The sequence below is a fragment of the Puccinia triticina genome, chromosome 11A (assembly GCF_026914185.1).
Source record: "Puccinia triticina chromosome 11A, complete sequence".
NCBI lineage: Eukaryota > Fungi > Basidiomycota > Pucciniomycetes > Pucciniales > Pucciniaceae > Puccinia > Puccinia triticina.
The window spans coordinates 1,126,590-1,139,344 of record NC_070568.1 but is presented as its reverse complement, the minus strand read 5'-3'; the positions used below and the strand labels follow the sequence as shown (position 1 = coordinate 1,139,344).

General features: G+C 44.3%; 2 protein-coding genes across 2 annotated transcripts; both read right to left on the bottom strand.

The window, feature by feature from the left end:
* Positions 1–2,796: 2,796 nt before the first annotated feature.
* On the bottom strand, positions 2,797–5,480 carry PtA15_11A117 (uncharacterized protein; the record flags this gene model as incomplete). The annotated part of the gene is made up of 7 exons (XM_053160993.1): positions 2,797–3,118; positions 3,195–3,376; positions 3,468–3,851; positions 3,932–4,289; positions 4,402–4,790; positions 4,874–5,307; positions 5,390–5,480. 7 exons carry the CDS (start codon positions 5,478–5,480, stop codon positions 2,797–2,799), a joined length of 2,160 nt encoding a protein of 719 aa, XP_053024984.1.
* Positions 5,481–7,005: 1,525 nt separating this feature from the next.
* Positions 7,006–7,368, bottom strand: PtA15_11A116 (uncharacterized protein; the record flags this gene model as incomplete). The annotated part of the gene is made up of 2 exons (XM_053160992.1): positions 7,006–7,094; positions 7,173–7,368. The coding sequence occupies 2 exons, from the start codon at positions 7,366–7,368 to the stop codon at positions 7,006–7,008; spliced, it is 285 nt and encodes a 94-aa protein (XP_053024983.1).
* Between the last annotated feature and the right edge of the window lie 5,387 nt (positions 7,369–12,755).

The window sequence follows — 12,755 nt, the reverse complement described above, 5'->3', positions numbered from 1 at the left end:
CGCCTGGCATGGTTATAGGAGTTCCACAACGGGTCAATCCAGTTGGATTTTTTGTGTGGCTTCCAAATGGTTGTAATATGACCTGTACAATCAAATTTAAAATGTGTGCAAAGCACCTAATCCATTGTGCTTCACCTTTGAATCAAGGCCACTGGAATCTTGAGAAGTCCTGAACCATAGTCTGATTATTTGAAGTGTTGTCTGTAACATTTCCACATATCTGTGAGGGAAGAGAACAAACCAACAATCAGCCAATTACCCAAGGAAAGAGGTAGTATTTGCTTGCCTTGTCCCTCAAACCAAACTTATCAACAATGAGCTGGACTGTTTCTGCTAGATAAGATCCAGTATGACTCTTGCTTAACCGGATGAAATTGAGTGGGACAGCCTCCAATTGAAATCCAACCTTTTTGTCTTCTACCATGCGGTAGATCACGGTCTCCAATAGATCATACCCTGCCCATTTGGTGACTGCCAGGCGTCAAGACCCAAGTAGATTGCCCCAGTATGAGACTAGTGAGAAAAACAAATGAACTTTTTGTTGTATGATAAGTGAGAAATATGGAAAACAAACCTTCAACAATTATATAATGGAATCCTGAACAGCTGTATATAATTGGCCAATGTCATTGGATACAGCCTTTTGGGTTGGTAAGTGTTGCACAACAGTTGGATGTAAGATCCCTCAATGTGCCTGCTCTCCAAGAGCAGAGAACAGACAGGCAGCTTCAGCACACCAAACAGCACACAGCTGGGGGACCTGTTACATCCTTGAGCTCAGCTTATATGAATCGGTGCAAGGAATAAATTAAGACTACCCACCTCCCAAGGGTCAATGTGACTACTGGCGGATATCCCCAACGACATTAATGTTTGTAATTTAGTGTCATGGGCTTTCTTGGTACAACTAGCGAGGTGATTTGACAGATTGCTAGGTGAAGTATTGTATGTTGGTTGGTGGATCTTGCTGCCGCAGCTGAAATATAAAAAGTGACCAATTGTTATAAGCAAATTGGGCTAGGATTAAACTGTAAAAGATATTGAATAAATTTTGACATGGGTAAGCAACCATATGGCGGCCATGTTTGTCAACCAGTTCAGAGATTTGTGGGGGGTGATAAGCAGCATAGCAAGAACTTAGCTGGTTTTTGTGCACTCCAATTGCTTTTCCTACCAAAAATCAAAAATACAGGTTAGTGTTGCATCTTGGACCATTCAGATAGTCAAATGAATCACTCACTAAGCACCTGTTCATCTGTCAGCACCTAGGACCTCAAGGTTTTAGTGCCTTCTGGGTTGCTCATGTTGGGGGTTTCATCATTTTCATTGGAGTCGGTGCCCTCAATGGTGATAGGATGTTGTTTCTTATTTGCAAGGGTACAACTGGTGACCAAGGAGGTAGGGGATTCAGATGCTTTGCGGTGCTTCTTGCTTTTCTGTTTTGGAGCCATGGGTGAGTTGTTGGTTGAGGTCAAGGGAGGGCCGGTCCAATTGGGCTGGACTAAACATGGGATATGGCATGGCATATGTATATACAGAATATACATAGGTATGCCATATGAATGTGTACATATATGTATTACATTTCTACAGAAGAATCTGGCTCCGTGGGCAGGGAGGGTGTTGGCGGGTACCCGCCTACATTTCACCCCAGAATCTGGACACCCGCACCCGCCGGCAACACCCGCCAAATGTTGACAAGTTCCCATGGGCCAAAAATTCAAAATAATTTATTGACTCCTGGAACATATAGGATCAGCCATTTTTAAACTTTTTAGCTACTTTGTGCAAGATAAAGGGTCTGAAAAATGAGGAATATGCATGTGCAATCCACCAAAGTTTGCTATTATGTGGTAAAATTTCTTCATTTTTGAGACCCTTACTCGTGCAAAAAGTAGCTAAAAAGTTCAAAAATGGATGTTCCTATATGTTCCATGAGTCAATAAATTATTTTGAATTTTTGGCCCATGGGAACTTTGATTTTCAGGCCACCAAATGCTACATCTATTTTTGGCTTTCAATTGTTTTTTTAGCATACAAGGAAATCTGGAAAAACTCCCAAAAATTTCACAGAGGCCAATAAGAAGCCGTTCTATTGATTGGTCAAGAAAAAAATTGAAAAAAATTGATATTTCTCCCGCAGTGCGCAAAGTGTTTGGGGACTTCGCGCACTGCACAGTGCGCAAAGAGTTTTTCGCAGTGCACAAACTAAGTCTGTATTATATTTCATGATCAGGTTTTTGGGTTTAATTCAATTATGGCTGTGAATTATTTGGCTGGAGTGAGAAGAAATCTATGAGTCCAGTCTCAGAGCCAAGAAGCAAAATTACAATTCTTTTTCTTCTTTATTCTTTCCGGAATCGCATTTTACCATCCTCATTTGAGGGCTTATTTCATAGCTCAATGACAAAGGTTTGGCATGAGGAGTCACGATCATCAGATAAACTTCAAACCTTTTGAACAGTTTTACGACAGATTGAAATCATATCATTTGGTTTATCAAAAAAGGTTTTGAAAACAATACCACTTCAAATTGCCATCAAGAGGGGTAAACACTGGTCACATTGTGCGGATCGGTGGAAGTAGGCACTTTCCAAGGGTCCCTGCGGAACATCATCAACTTCCTCGACCCATTAACATGTCACAAAAATATTAGGAAAATTAACGCAAAGAAAAGTGTGTTTTGGCACTTCAAGGTTAAATTTGACCAAATCATAAGTATGATATATACACATATATCTGTTTGTTTTGGTAAAGGATGATAGAAGAGGAAGAATGTAGTAAAATGGTGAGCATCTAAGGGTCTTCGACAATGTCAGATTTTTTAGGTTTGATATCATCTTTGTGAGAAGAGGAGTCGTTTGATTTAGAAGAAGAGGATGATGAGGGGGTCAGAGGAGAGGACGAAGAACCTTTGAGAGATTTATGCACAACATCATCTCGGAGTTGTTTGCCCTTGGACAAGATCTTGTTCGATTTCGAGTCTTGATCATCATCTGAGAAAACGATCCCGAGTCCTTCCTCCTCAGCTAGCGATAACACGTGGTCCAAAGGCACAAAACCATCGTGGTCCACATCCAACTTGTCGATCAAAATCTTGATCGCTTCGTCTGATGGACTATCATAAAAAAGAGAAAAGAATCAGTTTTACTTTGCTCTGTGGACAACCGGATTGGCGCAACACGTGCACTTACCGATGTTTGATCACCCCAAGGGCTTTTTGTAGATCAGCCACACTGATTTTGCCGTCTTGTCCTATGTTGATTTGGTGCATCCGATTGCCAACTTCATTGTCATACTCCCCGATTTGTTGATCAATTTGTTGGATCATCTTTTGAATTCGTTTGACCAAAGCTGATGAGGAGGTGTTCTCAGGCTATAAGAAAAGAACAGTGTGAGTTTCTTCGCAAGCATGATTCACACAGAAAAAAAAAAAGAAACATCAGAAGATGAAACGGGAGATTTACATCTTCAGAAGCTTCTTGGTTTTCTTCGGCCAATTGTTTAAGTTCAGTCTTCTCCTTTAGAACGCTCGATTTAGCACTTAGAATTGACAAGGCTTCGCCGAGCTCGTTGAGCTGTTCAGAAGTCATCCTGATTGCATCGAGATCGACAGTATTTTCGAGGGGAAGTAAGTCGGCAGCAGTTTGAACGACGTTGTCCATCTTCTCTTGCTCCTCCATCTCTGCTTTTTGAATTCGTTCCTGCTCTCGTTGAGCTTTCCGTGCATCCTCTTCCTTCTGCTCTTGCTCAAGTTCATCTTCAATCAGCTCCTCTTGTTCTTCTAGCACAGTTAATCGCTGCTTGTTCGTGATACTCTCGTTTGATACCTCCAATTCTGCCTCGTTTAACTTTGATGCGAAGAAAGGGGTTAATTGCAATGGTAAGTGAACCCCAACAATAAACATACAAGTAAAGAAGAGTTGCAAACCAATGTATCTGGTAAGCTGCTCAGAGCATCTTTCAGGCTTTCTAAGGTGCTATCCCCTGCTTCGCCGTCACCGCCCCGATTGAATGCGAAGGCTCGTCCAAGGATCAGGAGTGTAGCGCTGAGGCCGCGGTGCAGGTGAAGATCGATCCACTGAGCCAACTCTTTCCTGAGCCCGTCTTCATCAACGTTCAATGAGCGTATCCCACGAGATTGGCATGAGTGACGAAGCTCAGAAACCGACAAGGAATCGATCCCTTCAGCGTCGATCATCGCATCATCGGCCTCTAGATGTTTCATCCGCTTTCGGATCGTATAGCGCAGGAAATTGTCCGTTCCAAATGCGTTGATGTTCATGTAACTACGCAGGGTCATAGAGTAGCATATTTGTCAATTGAGCGCTTGAGAGCAGACAAAATGCAAAGCCGATATGGCGTCAGGTAAAGTCGAATGACTATTTCGATATCACTTACCGACACATACTAACGAGTTGAGGTCTAGAAAGATTGTCCAAAGTTAAATCGTCTTCGAAGAATTTAGCAACCTTGACGACATCATCGGTACTAGGTTTTTCGCCAGTATTCCTGAGTTTCCTAAAGAACTCTTTGAACTCCTCGGTCTCGTCAAGCTTCTTAGTCATCCCGGTTTCCTTCAATGTTTCTTGCAAGAATTTGGCCATCTCCAGGCGAACTTTGAGTAACTTCCTCTTCTTCTCTAATTCTTTGGATTCGTTTTGGAAGGTTGATGGGAGCATGTTCGGGAATAGTTTCAAGGCAACCGGCAGTAATAGTTCCATGAATGGAACGATTAAAAATACTGAGAATGGTATCAGTCGTAGTAAATCTGTCGTTGTTCTTTTCAACTAGCTCACACAACGATCAACCAGTCCAAAATTCATTAGCAGGGCAAAAGATAACTTGTTTAGTGTTCTAATAGATTGCTGACCTGTCTTCTCTCCCTCCGAGTTAATTTTTTACCGTTTAAAAGTTTAAGCTGGTATTTGGCGCTCAGTCTGATCTCTTTTCCCAGAAGTTTTGTACCGTGCCAATAGTGAGAAGCTTCCTCCCTGACGCTCTTCCATATCCTTTGTAATCTAGTTGAGTTTTCAGTAGTGGAAGTCAGGGTCTTTGAAGATGATTTCTGAATCTGGTTTGGATCTTTATGGCCATCGGACGAGGAGGTAGGTCCTGTTGAGTTGAATCGTTTGATGAGACTGTCATACGATCGAGGATATGTTAGACGGTCTCGTAGGATAAGTGGGCTTGATCTTGGAAAGTGATTGGATGGGAAGCCCAGGGATGAGAGCTGGGAAAAAACTCGAGAGTGTTGGTGGTGATAAGCAGTCAAGATGGATGATCGGGCAATTACTGGAGGCGAAGCTAATTTGTCATGTTTGAACTTGTTGTCAGTCTCCACTGTCTCGGCTCGATTATGTATTACTAACGGGTACGGAGTACGAACCTCGTTGAATCGTCCGAGCCTGTTGGTTCCTAGTTGAGACGATAGTCGAATTTCTGAGGATAGTCGAATTTCTGAGCAATACGCTGGTCATTTCGAATGTCAGTGCCTGCTTGGCTGGGTGATTGCTGTTGTGGCCGTGGTCCTGGACAAACTTGAGCAAATTTCCATCCTCGATTTATGAAGCCCCGGTCATTTTGCATACACCCATACAAGGACCCCGGCAAGCCCCTACTAGACACCCTTAAGTGATACCCCGGGAATTTGCCACTTTGAAACGGCTGTAGTTTTGATTTTTTGGAGAGAACCAACTGTTTGAAACCAACGACGTCAGTATGTTCAATTTTGCAAATTTTGGCATAGTGGATTGAAACAAGTTACATAAGTAACATCTGCAGCCATTTGTGGTGAAACTTTTCTATAAATAAATGGGTGTAATAGAGGGGGGCCAGCCTAGCAGGGAAAACCTGATTTGTCTCAGGGAAGGGTTGGATATATTTGTGTTGAGTTAAACTTGGAGGCTAAATGGCGGGGGGGGGGGGGGGGGGGCATGAGATTTGAATGCTGGGTAGGCAGGGAGAGTAAATAGAGAAGGTGAGTCAACTGAAGCTAAAGTTTGCAGCGGCGAAGCCGCCTTGACCTCTAGTCATCAGAAAAAGTGGTTTCAGAAGAATCTGACCAACTTGAAAAAAATGATGAATTTTAATGATAAAATGTGTAAAAATGGCCTTAAAAATCCAATGTGAACCGGGCTATTAGTTCCTCCCTGTTCTCTCCTGCTCGTATGTTACATTATAAGGGTTGAGGAAGGTCTGAAAGGTTTCAAAAGTTATTTTTTCTTGATTTTAATCAATACATCAGCAATGATAACCAGAACATCAATTTTGCACTTTTCCTATCCAAAACCCTCAAAAAGAATTCCTTACCAAGCATGAAAAAAAGTTTTAATCATTCCAAAGTTCCTAGGACCTGCTTATAGCCCAGAATCTGTTAGCTTTGATCACTTGTATCCCAGCCATGGTGGTCTAGCAGGAGGCTTGATTGTATTTAGGTGACCTTAGACTTAGTTTCCCCAAGGTGATTGTATATGGATATTATGACTTGAGATAAAGTTTGGCTGGTACCTGTAGAATTCATGCTTGCTCCTGTGCACAGATAAGCTCTCCAAGTTGTATGATCCTGGATACATAACTGAAAAACAAAAGACATTCTTTTGCTGGCTCACAGGCAGTTGGTTTTGGTGCATGTTCTTTATTTCTTTCATATTCCATATGCCTACTTGCTGGCCTCTCATAAATTTGTGGCTGAAAAACAAAATCATCATGAGAATATAGAAAGAAACAATCAAAAAACAATTCTTGATCAACTGGCTTGGCTCACTTGAGCACTACTTCAAGAGCAGCACTTTTCTCAAGCAACATCTTCAAGTGGAGGGGGTGAGTGGGAAAGGGTGATGGGGACAGGCAAGCAGAATTTTCCTAGAGCCATGGGAGAGCGGGTCGGCGGCGGACTAGTCGGCTCGCGCATTGAGTGACATACAGCTGAATGTGCGCGAGATCGGCGGGGTGGACGCGGCTGTCAAGGGCTTTGGTTAGCCCTTGTGCGGTGCAGAGCTGTGCTTATTCTACAAAGGGGTTGGGTTTCTGCTCAAGTGCATTAGCGCCGCTGTTAGTGTCCGTTGATAAGTTGAGCTTGGACTTGGTTGAAGCTATCAAAGAAGAGACAAGGCTAAAAGATTGGTCTTTTTTTTTGTGTGGTGGTCTGGTCAAGTGGGGATGGGACTTACCAAGGGCAATTTTTTGAGGAGGCCCGGTTGCATTGGTTCTTAGCAAGCCAAGGCAAAAACTGGCGTTTGAAGCTAGAGAGCTGGGGCAAGCCAAGGATGCGGTTGATGACGGCGGTGGAGCAGACAAAGATTTGGGCGGGGAAGGGGGCGCTGGAGAGGATGGGAAGTGGTTGACCATGGCCATCAAGATCTGCATCTCCAAATCAAACCTGTCAAGCTGCTGCAGATTCAACAAGAAACCCAAGCGCAGATCAAGGTTGACAAGGGTGAGCGCGGATCGAGTGTGACAAGGGTGAGCGTGGTTCAAGTTTGACAAGCGGAGGACCTTTCAGTAAGCATTGCCAACTTAAAAAGGTCCTCTAGCAAGGACAGGTCAGCTTCGTCTCTTGTCAAATGGGCGGATGGCCGACAAGGACAGGTCAGCCTCGTCTCTTGTCAAACGGGCAGATGACCAACTTGCCGTCTCATTGGTTGAGCGTGTCTGCCTACCGCTTGTAGAAAAATGTCTTTGAGAAGACCTGCTTCATCCGAGGTTGCTCAGCTATTGCTAGCAGTTGGCGCTTGTAGATCCACCTGCAAAAACTTCAGACTGAATTGAGCCGGAGACAAGCAGTTTGATTGCAAGTACAGGTTGATTGGGGTTTGAGGAGGGTTGGATGAAGGGGTGCCATGGTGCCAGCGCCATGGCAACTGACTGGGTGTAGGCGGAGAGGAGGAGTTCTCCATTTGCGGGTGTGGCGGTGTGGGCTTAGGTTGGTATGGAGGGAGTGTTATTGTGTTTTGACCTGGCTTGGTGTGTTGAGGGCCTAGGGGTTGATTGTACTACATCCGCATGGGGCATGGCTGATTGGGTTGTCAGGGCAAAGTTTTCTAGGTGGTTGGGTGTTGCAGGTGGAGTATTGGGTTTTGGAGGGTGGGCGAGTGGAGCAGTTGATTGCTTAAGTAGGAGCGGTCAATGGGTGCATGTTCCCCAGGGAGTTTGGTGGTGCTGCACTTCCAGCCATCCATCTCCCTCAACCCTTCTGCTGCTGCAATTGCACAGTTTGAAGGGTGTTGGATTTCTGTCTTTCCACTCATCCCTAAAACCCCTTCACTTTCTCCTCACACCATCTCCGCTCACTTTATCCTCCTCTATGGGCTTGTTTTCAGATCAAAGATATTCTACACTTATGAGTCCACATATTATGGTCTGTTTGTATTTAGTGGTCATGTTTGCTCACCGTACTAGCCTTGTTGACTTTGCTCCTTGCCTAGATTAGTTTGTCAAACTTTCCCAAATCCTTCTTATCCTCTTGTGTGCGCACTCTCTGCTGGGGATATTGATGTACCTTTTGACATGTTACAATGAGTCGAGAAGTTTCTTATTCATTATCATTTTTTATTCATTTTATTCTCACCTACAAGTTGATTCCATATACATAGTCTATATAACCATAGCCTAGTCCAGAGTAATCAACTCATTGGTTCTCTCTAAGGCTGGCACCCGGAAAGTACCACCCGGGTGGAACCCCCGGGTGGAACCACCCGGGTGCGGGTGGTCGGGATGAGGCCAACACCCCACCCGAACCCCCGGGTGGATTCGCAGTACAAAATGGGCGGGCTTAGAGGTTTATTACAGCAAAAAAGCGGGCCTCAGTGCTCCGATGAGGAGAGAAAGCTGTACCTATAAGCAAGGTAGGTATATACAAGAGATTTTGAACGGACAAGCGAGTGTATCGACTGGGTTGAATGAGTGTTTGAGATGAGAAACAAAAAAACAAGGAACTAAATTGGGCTATCAACTAGCTGATACCATTCCTTAAGACATAGTAGCTGTTCCACGCTTGCAGGATCGAGCGATGCACGCTGCCAAGAGACTACCCGACGACCTTTAGAGAAGACTCGCTCTGAGGCTGCGCTTGTAGCGGGAATGGCCAGGTAGCGGCGAGCCATCTTCGATAAGATTGGAAATCTCGATTGTCGCCTAGCCCAGTACTTCAAGATTGGAGTTCCTTCGGGTTCAAGCTCTTCTGCTAGATAACGACGGATCTCTGCTTCGATTGTGTCCAGCTCGGTGGCAGGTTCATATAGTTCCGAGAAGAAGTTGGATGTATTCTTCTTTGGAGCGGGGTTTGAATTTGTCGGCTGAGCGGGATCTAGTGTCTCATTGAAAGTCTTTGCAACCTGGTGAAATGTTCCGATGATTCCGTCAACAGAAATACAATAGTGCTGTTCGATAAAGGCTTCGTTCTTTTTCCAGACGGCCGTCTTGAAGGTCGGGTCAAGGATCATCGCACAAATGTAAATAGGTTTGTTGAGTGCGGAACAAAGGTAGCCTTCGATCTTGTTGACAATTTGGGTTGCAGGTTGAATCAGCTGGGCTTGGTCATATAGACCATGCTGAACTCGCTTCAAGTGCTTCATCAACACTATGTAGATAGGGAGTGCAGTGTTCAACGTTGGGTAGTTCGATCCGCATAGCATGCGAGTTGCTTCGTTGAGAGGTTCTAGCAAGCGCATCAGATTTGCTGCTTGGTCCCATTCGGCCATGGACAAGATGAACAATCGGGTTTCGGAACTCTCATTACAGAAATGGATGCAAGACTGGCGAAGTTGAATCGCACAATTGAACATTTCGAAGGTTGAGTTCCACCGAGTGGTTACATCAATCTCCAGGCAACAAAGCTTGGAGCCTGATTCTTTGAGCTCTGGCTGGGCGAATTCAACAACTTTACGGAATCGTTCACGGCGTTGCGGAGAAAACCTAACGTAAGTACACATTCCGTGAATTCTCTTGAGGATGGTTTTGAGATTTATTCCAATGCCGTCCGGATCGGAAGTCAGATGCGAGATGCGCATGACAGTCTGGACAGATTGGGATGCATCGGGTTCGTTGGCATCCTGGTCATCAACTTCGTCTCCCATGGATATTTCTTCGCCGTTGCGGTCTTCTTCGATGCCGCCCAGAACCGCGAGACCAGCTTTCGCTCCTAGATTTATTACATGGGCAATGCAACCCAATAGGTGGGTGTCAACGTTGAAAGAAGGCATTTGAGTTTTCAATTCTCGAGCCATTTTGCCGTTGGTAGTTGCGTTATCAGCAGTAATCGTATGCAGTTTCTTGAGGAGGCCATAGTCTGTAAGCACATGATGGAAAAGCTCGGCAAAATTTTTTCCAGTATGCTTTCCTGAAGGAATAAAAAAAGGTGAAAATATCATATCAGGATGCGCGCAGAGGTAAGCAATATAAAACAAGAGGACATACCTCGTACATGGGGGACTCCGATGGTCATGTCAATCAGCTCGAACTCTTCATTAATAAAGTGGGCTGTTACACCCATGAAAGCAGTTGAATTCGGCGCAGTCCATGCATCCTGGGTGAAGCAGACAAAATCTTGGCCCCGGAGATATTGAGTCTTCATCTTTTCTTGGGAGTGGAGATATACCCTCGTCAAATGATTCGCCATAGTCTTTCGGTTGATGGGTTCCATCAACGTTGCCGCTTCTTCATTCACCAGTCTAATCAGGTTTTTGAACAAAGGTCTATCCACAACCGAAAAAGGGAGATCAGCGTCGGCAATAAAATAAATCAACGCCGTCTTGAGGGATTCTTGGTTCAACTGTAACTGAGAATTTTCCGGGGCCTTCAGCATGTTGATACAAAAAATCAATGCAAAAGATCCTGGAGATTCACCTTTGGGGCCAGAATATTGGTTTTTGTCCATCGTCCAATGTCATTTTGTGATTTATCGATCTTTTTACTGAGCCTCGGATCAACAAGTCAATGGAGATTTTGAAGGTGTTCGTGGAAGTTTTTTGTGCTTCCACTTCGATCTTTCTTCAACGTCGCGCCGCACATCCTGTTATTCTTACCAACAACTTGGCAGATTGCGCTGCCTCCATCTTCGGTTTCTTTGAAATGGGTCCACACCCAACTACGCTTCTTTGATTGACTTTGAGGTTGGCTTGAATTCTCGTCTTTGTCGTCAACTTCAATCTCAATAACATTGGAGCGTTTGGAGGTGGAACTGGTGGAATTCACAGGGCCAGCGGGGGCAGGGTGAGAGGTTTTCTTGCGCTTCATATTGACTGAGGATGCTATAGATCGTTGAGACTGCAAGTGCACGGCCACAACTCCAGCAGTCTCCTCTGCTCAGCTCAGGGGCGAAAAAAAAGCTTAACCACCCGGGTGGATCCCGTTCCACCCGGGTGGTTTCGGATCTGGGGTTCGGGATGAGGCTGACCCCCCGCCCGAACACCCGGGTGCCAGCCTTAGTTCTCTCCTTCTTTTTCCGCTCCACCTCTGAGCCGCATCCGGTGATTCATCCATCATCACCGCCCCTATTTCTCGAGCACCTTCAAGAGCTCTTCTCTTTCTCCTCACCGGCGAAAAGTCAAAATCCCAACAAAGGGCAAAGAGTGGGCCCCCCACTGGTCTGCAGCCTTTGCTGCGGGCCAGGGGCCTTCACGTCCAGTCCTTTTGACCAGTGCGCTTGACGCGGGCTGGGGGCTGAGCCTGTGGCACAGCACTTTTGCTGATGTTGGAAGGCTATTTGGGTTGTTGCTTTGTGATTTAGTTGTAGAGTGGTTATGGATGCTGCTTTCTGTTTTTGTGATTTGGGAAAACCCATGATTTTTTTTCTCATTTTTTAACGTACTTACTTCGCGCACTGCGCGTGAAGGGCGCAGCTTTTTCAAATTATTTTTTGACCAATCAATAGAAAAGCTTATTATTGTCCTCTGTGAATTTATTTGGAGTTTTTTGAAGCTTCTCTGTATGCTTAAAAATTCCACCAATAAAATGAACAAGTACAGTCACTTGGGGACCTGGAATCCATATTCCCACCAGTCAAAAAATCCAAATAATTTAGTGAATCATGATACATATGAATTCAAACTTTTTAGAATTTTTTGGCCACTTTGTGCAAGAATAAGGCTTTCAAAAATTAGGAAAGTTCACCACTTACTGGCGCATTTTGGCATATCTTGAGAAAAAGTTACTGGTTTTTGAAAGCCTTGTCCTTGTACAAAGTGGCCAAAAAGCTCTAAAACTTTTGAATACATATTTAATATGATTCACTAAATTATTTGGATTTTTTGGCCTGTGGGAATATGAATTCCAGGTTCCCAAATCGCTGTACTTGTTTTTTTTATTGGTGGGATTTTTAAGCATACAAGGAAGCTTCCAAAAACTCCAAATAAATTCACAGAGGACAATAATAAGCTTGTCTATTGATTGGTCCAAAAATAGTTTGAAAAAGTTGCGCCCTTCACGCGCAGTGCGCGAAGTGTTTGCAAACTTCGCGCACTGCACAGTGCGCAAAGTAAGTCCGTTTTTTAAATTGTAGGGGGAACCCTTAAATTTTTTTTCTTAGGATTCTGGCAAATCTGTGTCTTTAATAAAACTAGAGACCAAGGCGGCTGCGCCGCTGCGGACTACAGGTGCTTAGTGCAACTCTTTTCCTCAGTTAAGGCTTTTAAAGTTGATTTGCCTAATTTTATGAATGCATGCATCAAAACATCATAAAAATCTTGTCTGCCATCTGATTATGTAATGTGAACATTTCTCTAGTTTCAAGATCTTATGATTTATGTCTGCATAAT